This window comes from Sprattus sprattus (genome assembly GCF_963457725.1).
Source record: "Sprattus sprattus genome assembly, chromosome: 3".
In the NCBI taxonomy this organism is placed as follows: Eukaryota; Metazoa; Chordata; class Actinopteri; order Clupeiformes; family Clupeidae; genus Sprattus; species Sprattus sprattus.
The window spans coordinates 3,943,999-3,962,603 of NC_137922.1; the positions used below are offsets into that span (position 1 = coordinate 3,943,999).

The 18,605-nt window shown below is 41.2% G+C and overlaps 1 protein-coding gene across 1 annotated transcript; it reads left to right on the forward strand.

The window, feature by feature from the left end:
- Positions 1-719: 719 nt before the first annotated feature.
- On the forward strand, positions 720-18,477 carry gpa33a (glycoprotein A33 (transmembrane), paralog a; the record flags this gene model as incomplete). Its single annotated transcript, XM_080834582.1, is given in 10 exon segments — positions 720-892; positions 1,039-1,234; positions 2,447-2,596; positions 2,600-2,618; positions 13,580-13,737; positions 14,130-14,346; positions 14,575-14,739; positions 14,958-15,074; positions 15,613-15,739; positions 18,108-18,477. Coding segments are annotated over 10 exon segments (1,692 nt in total).
- Positions 18,478-18,605: the final 128 nt, after the last annotated feature.

Consider the following 18,605-nt stretch of genomic DNA (forward strand, 5'->3'; position numbering starts at 1 on the left):
CCAAATATGCATTCAGTCTTTCAATATATCTGTCAAATTGCAGAAAGAGTTGTGCCCCCTATGCTTTTGGCTTGCAAGATGCCACTGGATCTATCTAATGCATTGACAAAGTGATGAGATGTATGATGTTCTCTTCTCACATGATAGCAGACTGTCAGGTTTAACGTTTATTTTGTGTTGAAATTTCATCGGCTGTTTCCAAGCACTGGGTCTCTTGACTGTCCTTCCCATGTAATTTAGTGTTGGTAGACACAAAATAGCCTGTATAGGATTGTAGTTGAAATCCTTCTTAAATGGATGAAAACCAGTAGTCTGCCATTTCTGATAGTTTTATTTTTAAATTTTAGGCATGTTATTTTATGGTAACTAAGTTTTATAACACCCTGAAATTAATTGTAATCGCGTATAGTCATGTGAAGAACCAACATGTCGTCCCCACTAGCCGCCCAGGCAATTCACTGTGCAGGTTTTGTGACCTGGCTTGGTCAAACTCAGGACAATGTAAGAACAGCTTTTACAGAAAATTTCGCCAAAATATATCGCATATAAATCAGTAAGCAGGCTAGATAGCATTTATTATTAGTGCCAAATGAACTGTGGATGTTTGCAGGGCATGTCTGTTGCTTGAATTTTACATCTGTTTTACACCACTACACCACAATGTCGGATTAAGAAGAGTTCCTTCCACTTCATGACATCCCTCCTCAGCCTCCCGCCAGATGAAATACCGCCTCAGCCACTCTGAGATGACATCCCTTCATCCCTACGACCCCACTGCAAACCTGCTCCCACGCAACAACGGATACAGCATCGCCCACATCCCACATCCTCCATCCTGGCTTCACCTAGCTGTCCCTGCAAGGTTCACTGCTTACCTGGTCAGTGGCAAAGCGTGGGGTTGCCAAATCGGCCGCCCCTTTCCTTAAATGTAACACACCTTCGACCACACACACGTTTATGAAATGTTTATATTTAATTCTTAAAGAAGGTAATACAATTATAGTATAGGCTGCCCCCGAAATTGGCTGCCCTATCCAGTCTGCACACCCCGCACACACCACGTTACGCCACTGTCCCTGGTGCCAGGGTTTGTGGCATCCACCACACACTCCCAAGCATCCTTGCCTACTACACCAAGGTCAGCAACATCGTACATGCTCTCCTCACCGCCCTAATGGACACAGGAAAATGGATTGTCATCTCTGGGCCTCTTCCTACTTACCAGCGGGTTGCTGTCAGCATCCATAACCTCACGTCGCAAAGGCTACTACATTCGTAAATCAGAACACAAAAACGTATGAAGGAGAAACGATACATGTAACACTCTCGAAACGAGTTCTTACCTTGTAGTTGTAAGGAATTCCTCGCAAGGTTTCGATGGTTTTCACCCCAAAACTTTGTAGTTACCCTCCCTTGGATGCCGTTCAAAATGTCTTTCTACTGTAGGTTCGTTAAATTGTCCAACTTGCTGAGAGATGGTCCAGACTATTCAACCTCCTCACCTGGCTGCGAGAGTCCTGAGCCTCCCTAAACATCTCCTTTGTCAAGAACTTTTACCTGTTCTGGGAGAGGCTTCACCTGCTGAAGCATGATGGTCTCCGCCTGAACCAACAACAACAAGACCACCCTAAACAGGGGTTTTCAACCGGGGGTCCGTGGCTCCATGGCATTTCAGGGGGTCCGCAACATGTTGATCACTTCACCATTTCATTTTTTTATTTTTTATAAATTTGCTTTGCTTTAACACATTTCGATTCAGAGCTAGCCATCTTTCTGATGGATTAGTAAGTAGTTTATTTACTGTCCTCCTTTGTCTTGTCTTGAACTTGATTGATTTTTGACTGTCAGCAAAGTTGTTGACTCGCTTGTTTGTCATAAACAAGGAAAGCTAAATTCAACAGGTTTTGCCGCAAGGGGGAGCTCCAAGCCAAAAACTCCTTAGTGCTGCTTTAATCCCCACAGGCATGTCCTTCTTAAACTGATTAAAGGATGATGATTGATATTGTAACAGAACCAAGCGGAGTCACAGTGTGCGGGTAGGCCTACCAAAACTCAGAGGCAGAGTATGTTAGACCAAATGATTTTAGAAGTCTGGGCGGAAAAATAAAACCAGTGAAGTGAAAAGAAAGAGAAACACATATTTTTTAAATCGGCAAAAGTTCAGCAACTGCAATTGCCCTGATTTGTTAACTTGTTGAAATCTCAAATGCAGAGGACAAATCTCAGCATCAGAGTCAATACACTAACAGAGCTAGACTAGACAGACGACACAACACAAGACAAAGATTACTATACACAGGTGACCAGCACCATTTACAAACAGAAGTGTACACCTGACAATCAATAAACAGATTTACGACAGGACAGACTCTGTAAAGTGTAATGTGCAAACAAAAGATTCTAAACAAAATCATTCCGATAACTATTTTCTAAGGCAAAATGAGAGATAAAATACAGACGCCGTTTGATCAAGGCGACCTCCGTCATCCCCACTGCCACAACCAGAATGAACCTGGCAAATTCCGCCCGGAACCCCTGTTTCCCGCCGGCACACGTTTACCGTCGGACAGATGCACACATGGGAAACACATATCTATGAAACAATCAACAAGTTGGTGGTAAACTTTTACGCAACATAGAACGTAATCTTGTACTTCGTTTGTGCTTCAACTTACAAAGTAAATGTTTTCACAGTATACCAAACTAGTCTTGTTATCCTTCTATATTATGACAGTATAGAGTCCGTCTATGTGCAACGGAAGGCAAATTTGTGCCGGCAAAGCACCAGTCCTTTGCGGTCGCACCCAGACCGTCACTATACGTTTGAAGTTTGTTAGCTAATGTGTTGACCACTAAAACTTTGTCTCGAGCAGAGCTTACATTTAACTGTTGAGAATGGTAAAGTGTATGAATGTATGTATGTGATTATATTTGTCCAGGAGGAGGCGCTATTGCGCCTCATACTGCATTAGTCACGTGTGACACTACTTGTCTATAAAGAGGGATGTTCACCCTCTATCTGTCTGTTCTTCCCTAACTCTCACTGAGAGCAGCAAGTTGTGAGTTCAATAATAAACTATGCCACGAGGTTGATGGCTGAATGTTCGTACATTCTGTTGTAATCATTATTACTCTGTGCAGGTAGGCAGGTATACCTGTCAACATTAACTTGTTAAAACGCCATATTAGTGGGTCATTCTGATGTTAAGCTTATTTCCAAAGTGCCAAATCTATGACTGTATAGAGTTGAACCTCTAGTCGATGATCTAAATCAATCACTGAGATTGACATACTGTTACTTTGATATTGGAAGTTGTATTCTGCACCAAGCACCGCTTCCTTGGCTGCACCTAAACAGCGTCTGGCTGAATGGTAACAGATGCCGGTAATTGCTGCTACAACTGTAAAAGCAACAGTGGACAGCCTGTATGCTTGACTTTCCTTAGGATTCACTGTTGCGCTGAAGTTCAAGTCTGTACAAGATCCCTGTTTTTAGCTTGTCGGGCTGCGTAAATGCTGTGCTGGAGTTTCATGTCTGTGCCACTGTATGGAGATCCCCACTTCTGAGTCCGTTGGGCTGCCAACTAAGGATATTGTCGAGTCGCCAGACGGTGGCCAAGTGAAGCTACATTGAGCAAGGAATTAGATTTGTCTCTCCCAGTTCAATGGCCCAGAATAGGAGTTGCCAGACATCCCAACCTGCAAAAAGTCATTTCAGGTAAGGTATCCCGAACCCCCCGACCCAGAAAAAAGAAAGGACAAGAACATGACATTTCACCACAGAACATGACTTTACTTGTATATATTGAAATACAGTATAACAGTTTATACATATAACAGAACAAAGAATACATTAAATAACTATTTACATACACGCCTACATGTATCCTTCATGTAGGCCTAGGCCTATTTCCCTGCGCTTCGCCTCCCTTAGGGTACATGTTGTGTTCCCTAAAATATATAAAAGCATAATATCATTCTATAGGCTATAGCCCTATGCAATTAAATATGTAGGTTACTTTTTACTATTTATATGCTGCTCATACTATTGGCCTGAAAAATATGCACATGAAATAAAACTTGATGAACTCACCTCAACATGTCTTGTACAGTCATTTAAGGTTGTCAGCATAATCTCCAAAATGGTAATCTTATCATGGTAACAAAGGAAAGGTCCCCACCCTGGATTTGCTCAGACACCTGGGGTCAGGAAGCAAACTGAGGTGTAAGTGACTGCAAGTCATCATAGTGTGGGAATGGGGTAGGCCATTGAGAACTATCTCAGTCAGAGAACCCTGTACTATCATACAGAACAGCAAAAGGTTGATAGACCTGTTTGCAATTAAAGCCTATCTCCTTTACATTAAAAGCCTACGTGTCTTAAACATTATATGGCTAGAGTTTGAGATGCTGTTGTTTACATCTGCACCGCTGAACATGGAGTATGTTCCACGTGCTTCGTTACTGCACTTTACTGGAAAAAAGACTGCTGCATCAAACACAAAATAAACTTCCTTTTTCTTACAAAGACAGATTCCTACATCCACCACAAAAGAAACTTCCTTTTTTATTACACCTGTTTGAAAACCTCATGTCACCTGAACAGTTTTTTGCCCCCCAACCCCACCCCCCACACATGCACGCACATATACACACACAAATGCATTATAGTGTAAATCTGCATCCTAGCCCTGCATGTGCCCAAATCATTTCTTGTTCTATTTTGTATTTTTATTTTTGCTATTTTATTAATATTTGCTTTTTTGTAAATGTTCAGATTCTGAGATGCAGATTTCTTTCTAGCTAAAGTAAAGGGCTTAGAGATGCTTTCCTTTGCAGGCTTCACAGAAATGCCGATGGCTACACTCCTTTGCACTATCTCTGGGTTTCAGGCATCCATCACATTGTCATAACTGTCATTTCGGAGCAATGTCCCTTTTGTCAATAAGTGAGGTAAATTCTGCCTTTCATTGATGAATCGAATTGAGTCACTACTAATGTCTTTGTTTCGTTGATGCTTCCGCTGATGTAGTCAACAGCTTTGCTGCTCTGTCCTTGTCGTAGACCTCCAGACTGGCTCTCTTCACTTTTGGGCCAGCAGAGCTTTGTTGTTCGTCAAGTAGATCGTTGTTTTTCGTCTAGCTCTTATATTAAATGTTTGTGTCACTCTTCCTGAAGCATTAAAAAGCCTGTGAGGCAGTAGCAGATACTCTTTCCTTGTGGACCCCTGTAATGAAGGCAGCGAGTAGAGGGCGCTATATAAGTCTACAGTATTATTAGTATTACTAATATTATTATTATTATTATCTCAAAAACACAGGTGGATTGATTAAGACAAGAAGACCATAAGTAGACATTTGTAGATCTGTACATATAGACATACAGTCGATTAAATCAGGATCTTACGTCAGCCCCTCTCCTCCAGTCTATCCCTAACTGTAGACTGGCGTCACCTGACTCCCTCAACGCGCCCCCTTCTCTCAGGGGAGATCCCCCTGACTTCTTCCCCTTCTCACATGGGAGCTCCCTCTCACTTCTCCCCCTTCTCACATGGAAGATCCCTCTCACTTCTCCCCCTTCTCACATGGGAGCTCCCTCTCACTTCTCCCCCTTCTCCCATGGAAGATCCCTCTCACTTCTCCCCCTTCTCACATGGGAGCTCCCTCTCACTTCTCCCTGGGGGAACTGCTGCCTAACTGCTGCCAGCTGCAGAACGCAATTACAGAAAAAACCCTGCAATAAGCAATTATTTTGCACGAACATATCAGCATTCAAATGTGCGTAAGTGCTCTTGTGTGTGCGCAGGTTCTGTTCTTACCTCAGAACAAATCCTAAATAAGAAAACATGAATGTGAATCTTTGTCAGGACTGAGTAAGTGGGTTTTAATAAGACATTTTACGGTAATGTTAGCATTTTGAGTTGACAGACATCAATGACAAAATGAGAGTAAAGACATACATAGGGGTTAGCTGATGGGGGAAGCACTGCTCTCTCCTCAGTGTGTGAATGAGTTTCCCCATAGAGGGCATGTTTAGAATCTCATGAGTCGCCATTTACTGTCTCTATAGCGATAAGAATTCACCACAGTGGCACAGCCAATGGAACCACTGGAGAAGGAGCTCTGACACTGATCTGTGTTATTCAAGGCACAACTGTGCAATCACACATTGATTTTTCTACCATCATACATCTGTTGGGAGGAGATAGAGAATATTCCGGTGGGAATACAATCCTCCCCTCCTCTAAATAGGTCTAGTGCCACTTCTGGTTATGGCTCAGTCTGTGACTGTTCTAGACAGGTTTGGTTGGATCGGTTTCTCTAGTTCAAGAATTGTCATTTATTTGGGCATACTGTAGTTTTTTTTACTGTGTAAATCACTTTGTCTTCATCCTTTGGCCTTCCAATGGACATAACCCTTATGTAGGCAGCAGTGGAATAAAACAATGAACTGCTGCACCATAAAGACAACACAGGCAACAGTTTGAAACCAACAGTGCCTGAATGGTCACATATAGTCCATGGGCCAGACCACATATTGGTACCATCTGGGTGGGCAAAACTTTACCTATACTAAGTTGTATGTAAGACTGATGTAAGTCTATTAATATATGATAACCCTTGCACAAAAGCAGCTTTTCATATTTTTGGGCTCAATAACCGTTTTCGCTTTATCAAAATGTCCCCAAATCGCACATCAATTGTGCATTTTGTGATAAAAGCGTGAAATTTGGTACACATATAGCCAAAGACAGTCTGAAGAAATTTAGATATCGGGCCATCAAGAATTTTCAACATACGTCATCATATATTTAGAGAGGCCATAGCAGAGTTTTCAGATCAATTATCTTATTTTTATTAGATATAATATGATGTTGATGATCTTCTTAGTTAAATGTAGTCATCATACATAGTTTTTGGATGTTTATACATACTTCTAAGGAAACTTGAAGCTAAATATCACACCTGATGCCTTGTAGGTCTTTACAATCGAGCCAGAAAGGCCAGCCATGACTTACATGATGACTGCCAGACAGGTAGCATCGGCCTCTGCAATTGTGTTTGCTGAGCTGGTCCTTAAGAGAACAGGCAAGATGAGGAAACAGCACCAGTCTTCAAGTTAGCTGAACTTCACAAATGGAACAGCTAAGAGTGGAAATTGATAACAGAAATCACTCGGCTATACCCGGCTGAAGGAAAGGTTTCTTGCTGAGTTCCCTGATATGCGAGCTTATACAAAGGGAAGATTATTCCTGATGGCCTTTGAAAATGATGTTGGAATTGCTCTTGCCAAAGCCTGTGAACAGTAGCCTGGATACCAGCCTGAACTCCGCCCACAAAATTTTTGGTCTGGGAGATTCAGTCTGGACTTGAGCTAGTTGGGAGAGATTTAAGATTTCGAAAAAGTTGAGAAAGCAATCTAAACCAATGAAATTGTAAGGGCGGGCTTTATACGTTGATGGACAGATGACCAACCAACGCTTGAGTTGATTAGATAGAAAGAATATACATCGAACAAAGATGGCGCCGTCTCGGGAGCTTAGTGGAACATATTTTATATGATTTAAGCTATCTACACGACTTTTTTTATGTCTACATTGACTCGGTTAGTTGTGTATATGCAACACGAATGTTGCCGAGGATTTTAGGTCTTAACTGAAGCACTCTAGACCATTATTGATTTTTGGTTATGCTAACGCATAGACAAAAAAACATTGAAACAAATGGTAGCTTCTAGCCTTGAGTGCTAATCAAGTAACATGAGCAGGCATATCTCAACAGAAATTGACAGCGCATTCATTTTGAAAGAGGAACAGAGAAACACGATCAAGGCATTTGTCGATTGAAAAGATGTTTTTGCCGTCCTTCCTACGGGATCAGGTAAAAGTTTGATCTATCAGATGGTAATACTACGTTGCTCTGATTGGTTCTAGGTATCCAATTCAGCGAAGAGGCATTTTCTTTCCTGGTTCGTTGAAACACGCCCCATAAATACAGCCCAATGGTTCAGTATCAGACTCATATTCTGACTAGAATTATGAGTATGACATCGTCAGGCTATGTGAACAGGACAACACCAAAGATGTTGTGCAGATTGCACGTGCTGCACAAATTGTACGTCATCATATATTTGGTGAGGCCAAATGTTTTAATTGATTCCCTAAAAGTTGCCAAGAGAACTCTGTTCCACAGCTATTACTGACCCTCGTGCATATGCTGTTAGAGGGACCTAGCATAAAAGGCACAGGATTTGTCAGTACTACACAGGAGATACCAGTTCCTTTATATGTAGGACTAATGCTGCATGCCCACACACACAAAGGAACTGACTTCTACTGTCCACTGAGATGGGGAACAACATCTGCAAGCATCATCAAAAGTGGTATGCCCTCCACAGTTGCACAGTCAGGTGTTCATTGACCATATTCCGAGTTTGACCACAGCTAGGGACCTTTTCCATGGCACTGCAATTTCTCTACTCCAGCATCCCTCCTATGTTGGGGAAGTGGCTGACTGAAGACATCTTGTACTCTGTCAAGGAGAAAATTCCAAGACACCCCATAATCTAGAATCGTGGCAGCACAAATCCTGCACATTGCCCCAATTTTGGACCTTGCCGAAGGCCTGGGTGAGGGAGAGATCCCCCCAGTTCAATACCATTGGAAATGCCTTAGCATTTTCACCATGAAGAAGCTCCCAGACTCAATCATCAAAAAAGCTGCCTCTGTTGAGCCTGCGGAACAACTTGCATAAAGATAATCTAGAGATGCCCCGAGAACTTCAAGGGTACTTGAAGAACACTGTATATTCTGTCAGAAATAAAGTAAATACCATAAGAGTCAAAACACCAGAGAACCGCTCATTCGATATTCAGAGTTGGCGCTGATGATTGTATCAGAAAAGCTGCAACCAGCAAACTTGACCAGAGGATACTTGCTATCACGAGTAGAGAACTTGTTGCTGTTGTGGGGCATTACAATAGATACTACCGGCGGGGATACACGCGTGGAGAGTCTGTTGCAAGTTCTGATGGAATGGAACATGGAAAAAATGCAATAAACAAAAAAAGGCAGCAGAGAAACATGCCCATGAGATACTGCTTGCGTATATCAGGAATTATTTTTTGTCAATCCAGAGATAATACCTGTGGCAGATCTGACATCAAGACACAGTACTACACAGGAGATACCAGTTCCTTTATATGTAGGGCTGATGCTGCATGCCCACACACACAAAAAGGAACTGACTTCTACTGTCAACTCAGATGGGGAACAACATCTGCAAGCAAAAAGTGGTATGCCCTCCACAATTGCACAGTCAGGTGTTCATTGACCATATTCCGAGTTTGACCACAGCTAGGGACCTTTTTCATGGCAGTTATCACATCAAAACATAATCTAGGGATGTATAACAATAAAAAAAATAGCAACTAGATTTTGCCCACCCAGATGGTACCGATATGTTAAATTTCAGGTTTGAACCACACAGTGTGCCTGAATTGAAACCACCAGACACAGGAACAGTTTTTTTCCCCTTGTCGTCACCTTAATGAACACTTGAAAATGTATTATATTTATTATTATATTTATATTACATTATATTTATTTGATACTAAACTGTTGTGATATATTGCACATTTTCAGTTAAAGTACATTGAGAGCAACTAAACACCACAACAAATTCCTTGTATATGAAAATGTACTTGGCCAATAAACATGATTCTGATTCTGACTGACTGATTCTGATAGTTGTTGCTGTGTGGTTGGTTGATGCATCTTTGTTTCGCCCCCACCAGCTAAAGGGCTTGGGTTATCTCCCAATCAGCTTCAAGCACTACATTTCCATACCAAACCAGTTTGTGTGCTGTACTGCCACCAACCCCCACCCCCACCCCCACCCCACAGACATTTCCATTACAATACTAAGCAAACTTATATTGTCTTTGTTACTCACTGAAGTAATTGAGCATATTAGGCCTGACTTTTATTTTATATCTTGTGCATACAATCTATCTGTCTTTCAGAAAATGAACCAACAGCAAACTAAATCTTCTGTGAGCACTGTGACAGTGTGTCAGTACCACTCCTTGTTGTTGCACACTCCTAAACCAGTCAAACCAGTCTGACCTGCAGTCAGTATCATGTGTTTTTCTATGTGTTTTTCTTAGTCCAATTTACATTTTTGATGGTTGTTTTTCTCCCACTACCATATGTAGTTTTACATCAATACCTCCCCCCCCCCCCCCCCCAAGATGATTGGTTTCATTCTGGGGCTTGTCAATACTAAAAAGATCATCTATTGTCAGGTAGAATCTTAGCTGCCGAGTGCAAACTTGTGGGGCAAGACCTGACTTGACTGCCAGGCAGATCTACATATTCATGCCGCAGGGTTAGGTGTCACTCCCTTTAGAACACATAGTTTGGAGACCGTCTGGAACTATTCGTTTTACAAGGAACAGAACACTGGTGTTCAGCATGAAACGGATTCAATTGGTATACATTACAATGATGCTTACTTTGGATGTCCTTTTCATTGGTAAGTCTAAAGTTATTTTTCTTGTATGTTAAATGCCCTCACTTTGGCATTACTTGTGAGTGATATACTCAGTTCAACAGGCGGGAACAACTGTTAATGGAATTTTATTGTATGGCTTGATTTGTTACGATACATAAAGATGAAATCAGAAGCAGAAATCAGCTGCACAGTCTAACAGGGGTTACATGTTATAATATCTTTCAGTATTTGCTTTTTTGATGGTATAATATATAATGCAAGGTCAGATTTTTCTTATCTTCCATCTGGGAACATTTTTATGTATTTCAACTATCCACTAAATTCACTTGGGAAATAACATACTAATAATACATTTAGTATAACATGTCTGAACCACTACCAGTGAGGTTGGCTTCATTGTAAAATAGGCTTCCGGCACAACCCTGTCCTTGACTACAAATGCATGAACTGCCGGTCGTAGAAGGCAACGCCTTTTTAGCCCTAATGCAATCAATGGATATCCCAGATTTTTCCCCCCAGATTTTGCTACATAGTCATCTGTGCAAATACTGAAACCTGGATCACTCATCAACATTGTGTAGTTGTTAAAATTCAGTAGCAATACTCTCAGCTTTTGAGTAAGTTTGAGTAAGGGCATTGTGCAAATGTTTTTTTGTGTGTTTGGAATGTATTTTTCATGCTTGTTTTGTAAAGGAATCTTATCCCTGAGCGTATTTGATGTTTAGGTCCTTAAGCAGTTGACTGGTTCAGTACAAACACACAGACTAAGGTATAATGTTATAACTAACATAACAGCATTATTTGGATTCTACAGGAGCATGTCAAACAAAGCTTCATTAGCCTGAGTATATACTGTATCTCCTCAGCCTAGCACTGTGTGTTATCTGGCAGCCTAAACCATACCTCAGCTGACAGTGTTCCACAGAGTATTATCATACTGAACACAAACTCTCTAGTTTCAGTTCCTTGTCCTGTGGTTACCTGCACACACACACAGACAAAGACACACCCAAGGGTCCATTTCAGCTTCTTGTCTTTTTATAGTAAATTAATAATCAAAATAATAGTAATTAACCCCTACTATCTTCTGGAGGACGTCTTATGTTGCCACCATCTTTTGTTGATCTTAATATACAACATGGGGTCAGGGAGGAGAACCCTGTTTAATACAGCTTCCACAGCGTAGAGTCAAATTGGTTTATTTTGTCATTCAAGGGTGATAACAGCCTCTCTGGGAGTGGTGTCTGCCGTTTGTGTGGTTACCTTTCCAAGGATGGGGAAATGGGGGAATAATTCATTCAGCTACTTCTTATAGTTTCCATGTGACATTTCACAACTTTATGTCGAGATACTGTAGCGTAATGGTTAAGCTTTGTTGGGCATGGAAGGCAGCATTCATTCATCTAGGGCACCATAACACCTAGGCTCTCATCCTTAGATCCTTAGTGGATTTCAATCAATGTGGAACTGGGAAGGGTTTCCTCCTGATTTGGTAATAAGAATTATAATATTAAGTGCAATGAATAAACAATTAGTTCTATGTAAGAAGGTCTTTATTAATATGTGCATATGCTAGAAATGGCGCAAGGAAAAGCTGAAGGAAAGAGGATTGTTGAAAATGTCAAAGTAACCAATTATCATCTGCACCAACATATCTGCGTGGTCTCTCAGATGGCTCTCTTTAAATGGCACCGTGTGTCAAAGCATGCAGAAGTGAGATAAGCCATGGAAGTCTGACCAAGGAGATACCAGGGCCTATATATTATATCGATGTTAAAAGAGTCTTACCTGTTATCTGTTATCAACATTTTGGCTTCATCATTTTTGTGAAAACAAATGTACATGTTTTTAGCCTTCTATTAGAATAGTGTCATGACTATAAGGACTACATTTGTGGTCACGGTCAGGGAGCACAAAGAGTAATTATTGTTCAGACACTGGCCCTGTTAAGGACACACATAGTTATAATAATATAACAATAATAATAATAATCAATATTGAGCTTTTCTTGCATAGGAATGTGCCATCATAGTATTTGTATTAGAACAATAACAATGAATAGAATGTCTTGACTATTAAGAGCCGGTACTTTTTTGGACAGATTTTTGCAGACAGGAAGGTAAATAACACCAAAGTTTGCACAACAACATATGGATTGGCTCTGAGAGCTCAACACACTGCAACTTAAGAAAACAAATGCAAATGTACAAAACACAAGCAAATTAAAGTAACATTTTGATATTCTTGAAATAATAGTTTCAAAATAATTTTGATGGTACACTGACTTGTGATAGGGATAATGGCGTCTGTGTCAATGCTACTCTGCGCCCGGAATGCCTGGTATTGGGGTATTAGGTATGGAAGTACACCGGAAGTTTGTAGTTTTTAGCGTTAGCATTTTAATACTTCCTGGTTCCAAAGAAAAATTCTATGGAAAAATGAATGGGTTTCACAAAATCTTTGAAAATAAGGTGTGAGCAGTAGAAACCCTAGGCAAACCGCAATGTGAGACTTAAGAGTGGTATCCATGGTTAAAACAACTCTTAACTCGCACCCGTATTCAAAAATGCTAATCCACCTAATACCAAATGTCGATGGTCACCAAAGTAAAAATACTTGTATCAAACACTACATCCCACAAAATAAATACATGACAAGGAAAAGAAACCACAGCAAATCAACTACCAAAAGCACAACAGAACACAGCACACACTAACATACCCCGACAGAGGCAATACTGGATATCAAAGGTACAGAACATGATTCTAATCCAAAACACTTTTGTCAATTTAGTGAATTGCTCGTCGTAGTCCTCATGGTGTACATTACATGAGCACTCTTTGTACATTACGTGAGCAAACCTCTGGTGTTTGTACACAGTCCTTAAAGACAAACAATGTGGCTCAGACAAAACCATCCACTATTCCACCCAATTAACATTGCTTCAGGACCACGGAAGGAAGGGCTGTAAAATATCATAAATGAGTGACAGGTTGTAAAGTTAGGCAGTCCTTTCATGTATTCTCTCTTCTTCTTCTGTGTGTGTGTGTGTGTTTGTGTTTAAGGACTCTCTGTGGTCACGGCCATAACTGTGGATATCCCCCAAGATGTGTTTGAGTTTGCCCGTGGGGACAACGTATCTCTGCCATGTTCATTCACAACCACTCAGAAGGACCCCAAACCAATTGTAACATGGACTGTTGAAAACACAGCAGGCAAAGAGGTAAATCAAACATTGCTGTTTATTTCTCCTGCGTGTCGAGTTGACCTTTAGCTCATTATTCTGGTGTATCTGACATTTGTATGTCTAAAATCTTTGTAGAATATATGTTTTAATTCTTAAGATATAAAGGCACCTTTTGACAATAGTTTCAGTAAAAAGATCTCTTTTAGACTTACTATGAAACTCAACTCCCAAACTGACATGTCAAGTGACATGTAGTATCACTCTAGTTGGTAAAGCATTTCATTCTATAATTTATATCCGATGTAAGTTTGTCCTGCACAGTGGCATTATTACTGACTGTGCCAATTCTCAAATAGCTCAGCTATTATTTGTTTTATTAATGTCACATGATTCTATTTGCCTTTCTTACCTTTGCTTTTCCCCCACAGACCACTGTACTGACATACTACGGTTTTAACAATGCTCTGGACATTAAGGAGATTTATGAAGGCCGGGTTGGACTAGATCATAACGTTGCCAGTGGAAAAGTCAACTTAAAGCTGGACAACATAATGCTAACGGACAACAAAAAATTTGAGTGTAAGGTCCAAATCCCAGGCGATGATGACGGTAAACTTTACGACACCACCAGACTGCTGGTTCTAGGTAAGGAATGTTCTGTTTAGGCCAGTGTTGAATCGGGAAAAAAATATTTCAGACCTTAACTAAACTTTTTAGTAGGCTACAAAGCACTAGCAATTAACTTAAAACATAATCCGAATCCAAAACATCAAAAGTAAAATGACATCAAAATGAAATTAAAAACACTGTAAAATTAGTGGTGGTGTAAATTGAAATGCAGTGCAGTAATCAGCCTTCTCCTTTACAACCAAGTGGCTCCATCTCCGCCCATTTGTAAGATTGAAGGAAAGGTAGAGTACGGCCAGGACATCAAACTTACCTGTGTGTCAGAGGAGGGATCCCCCACACCCACATACAAGTGGCAAGGCCGTGACGTCAGGAATACACCCAGGGTAAACCCCACAAGAACTACAGACGGTAAGTGACTCCATGTGTGAAAGTGTTTGTCTCTGTGTGCTTATAGATATGCAATATTGTTGTGTTATATGCTGTTGTTGTGTTATATGTTGTCCCTCGTCGCACCAACAGGAGAAGCACTCCAAATTTCGTTGTATGTAAATACAATGACAATAAAGGCTTTTCTATTTCTATTCTATTTCTATATACACGCCCACTAACAACATCATATTTTGCAGAAAATGGAGTCTTGTCCCTCTTTAATATCACCAAGGAGATGTCTGGGTACTACATCTGCACATCCTCCAATAAGATAAGAGAAGCCACCTGTAACCTCACACTCTCGGTCATGCCACGTAAGATTGTCCTTCTTTTTCAATTGGAGAGATACAATGTGTCATATTCACCAAAATGATGAATGTTTTGAAAACAAACATGCTAATACGCCATGTTGGAAGCTAAGTGAAGTATTGTAGACACTTCTGATAGATGTGATGGGTTTAGTTCTAGTTTATAGAACCTGTCCCCAGGGGAATATTGTAGAAGAGTTCTTCCCCCCGAGGTAACCGTGCAAATAAATAGAGACGTGGTTTCTAGTACAAAAGTCATATAGTGGAAAAGGTGTTTGGATGCCTATAAGGAGCAGAAGGAGGAGAAGAAGATAATGCAATACATGTAGAAGAGGAGCAGGGATGGGATGCAGGGATGACGACCTGTAGGAATACTTTCTGGGGGGAAAATGGAAGGGAAATGTGCTAGGCCTCTCACTGAGTTTAAGATTTGACTCATAATAACCCCAGCATTGTATTTCTCTCCATATGTGCTCCTTTCACCATCGCTTCTCAAGCCTCTCCCGAGCTGCATTTATAATGTTCTCTCGTTCTCTTGGTCCAGCCTCCGTGAATGTAGGTTTCACTGCAGGGATCATTGGAGCTGTGGTTGGGTTTCTCATTATTCTCATCATTGTCATCTACTGCTGTTGCTGCCGCAAAAAGAAGGTGGAGGAGGAATATGCCATGGGGTATGTCTCTCTCAGCTCATCACTAATATTCACACACACTTGTACAACTCATTGCTTTTCCTAATCAACACATTCTGTAAGATGTTTCAATTAATTAAAGGGTCATTCGTCATTCTATGTAAAATCAGACAAGAAGAATAAATGAAAAATTAATGGATTTCTTACAGCTATTGCAAATTCTGTGGTATATATGCAGATATTGTATCAATATGCAGGGCTGTGCAGTGCATACACCTCACTTCCCAATGCCTTAAAGGTGCTGTATATAAGAATTTGAGTTTAAAACAGCTATCAGCTAGCCCATGTCATTCAACTTGGCTAACAGCTGACGGCTATCATGTCATCCATATAAGCTTGGATGTGAGGTAACCAAGTGCAATCCTGCAGCCACCTAAACCCATTTAGATGACCTCATACATCCACTGCCATGGTGAAAGCCGATGGTGAAATGGTACATCAAGCCATGATATCAATCTCCAGATACTGCCTGGATGTGGTGTAGTTACTTGCGCTAAAGCACAACTGAATATCCTCACAACATGCCCAAAATAATGCTGACATTTTCTCAGGGACCTGAGAGTAACTGAATGCCTTTCACAAAACTCTGTGACTCCAATCCGAAGGCATTGGCGAGATCCAAAAATACCACACAGAGGTCTCTGCCTTTTGTCATTGTTCATGCTACTTGGTTCCAAACATCCATTAAACCCTGGGATTCCTGCTTTCTGCACAGACATATCTATCAAACTAGTTGCCTTCAGATAGGAGTCCAATCTCCTTGCTATCACACTAAGAAAGGGCTTTCCTTCCACATAAAGAAGACTGATAGGTCACTGAAAATACCACCTGCCCTACGCCACATCGTGGGAATAATTCTATTTTTCCATTCAATCACCATGAGCTTCCATAGATATGTGGAAACATCCGACGCTCCTTACCATAAGGTACCCCATTAGAGCCGGGAGAGGATGCAGCCATTGCACAACGCACAACCACTTTTACCCCTCTCCACTTGGGCTGGCCATCAGCCACAGGTAAATCTGTCTCATTGGAGGAATGTCCACTGATAACACGAGATTCACGTGCCTACGACCGTCCCTATGGAGCTGCTGAAGATAATCCACTAGGTCCTTTCGTCCAACTTTCAAGCTTCCCATTTTCTCTTCAGTGAATAAAGACACACTCTTAAATGGATCATTGTAGAATCCTTTCTTGCTCCTTCTTTGTCTTAGGTCCGTCCTCCTTAATGTAGCCAGTCTCTTCTTTACCCCCGGCCTGTAGTACACGTACACCTTCTCTCTGTTCATAATCTGCCCATATCCATATTTAAGCTGCCTCCTTTTTCAAATTCAGCCTTTATATTTCAACCTGTAACCTGACTTGGCTTGACCTTTATTTTCCTTCCTAGATTTCTGACGAACTCCATATCTTTCCAGGCCATAATTTTAGATAATCTCACCCATGCAATTTAATTCGTTTTCTACTGTATCCCTCAATCGTTCCAAACTTCCTTTTCTATCAACTTTGATGCAATTCCATTTCTTGACTTCAGAGGCCATCTTGTCTTTGGTATCTGCCCATGACATGTTTTCTTCTCAGTCCTTTGTCCTTGCTGCTTCCCAGCAGCATGATGTCCACCATTCTATGCCAATGTGCCAGGTCCTCCTTCTGCTGAAGCAGGGGTACTAAGATATCCTGTGGTCTTTACTGCTCAACCTGCCACTGGACTTCAACTAACTGAGTTGAGCTACTTCTTGACAAGAAGTGGTAAATGGGGGAGCCCTGAACTCCTTTTTCCAGGCATTTGTTCCTTCCCTGGCGGATCCTGAAGCCTTTCAGTGAAGTTTCCTTCCTCCATCCACATATACAAGCCTGAGGAGCTTTCCCCTTATTCCCCGAAGTGACCCCATCCGTGTTCATCCCCTTTCTCGTAGTTGAAACCATGCCAAAGTCCAAAGCCATGTGGTCTGCCTGTGAAATACAATACTCTGATTACACCATGGTTACTTCACATATGTTCCGCATATACATTACGTTCATTTACATCATTTCCTAATTTTTTCCACATCTTACTGACAGATGCTTATTTAGCCTATAGTATGTTAATACACTTTTATTAGAATGTAAGACCTCCATATTAATTAGAACATAATACCTCCATTTAAAACTTGGACTAAAACTTGGATGTGAGCCAAATCGGGACTACATATTTGTAGTCAGGAGCCACCACTGCATAATAGTAGTTAGTCAAGGGGTTAAGCAGTGCATAAATGCAATGAAAATGGGATATGTGTCGTGTCTGCTATGATTTGTTCCATTTGAGATAGTCAAGGTTGTCAATCCTAACCATGTGTTTGGTATATTACAGAGCGCCAGAAGGAGGAGATTTTCATGACGTGGAGCCTGCAGATAAAAGGACCAATAACGATAGAGAGATAGAGAGGGAAGACCGTGAGAGAAACATGGACCGCCGTGATCGCCCCTCCGAGCGCAGTGACAATGACTATGACCGCCAGAGTAGCTACAACCGCCAAAGTGACCGATACTCTGATGTGGGGGATGACGATGCTAGCCGACACGGGAGGAATGATGATCGTTATGATGAACGACGTGACCGCTACAATGATCAATACAATGATCGTTATGATGACCGCCCCACCAGTCGGAATCACTATGATGATAGGGACAGGCCACCCAGTGTGCCTCCAAACAAGCCATATAGAGACAATTACGACTAAAAAGGGTATCAACTATGACCTGTTTTCAGCTGAGAAAACTATGCCATAGAGTGCCTTTGACATTAAATGGAATCGGAATGAAATGTATCATGGCTGCACTGTACTTCTTGTGCAGATGTACTTCCTTC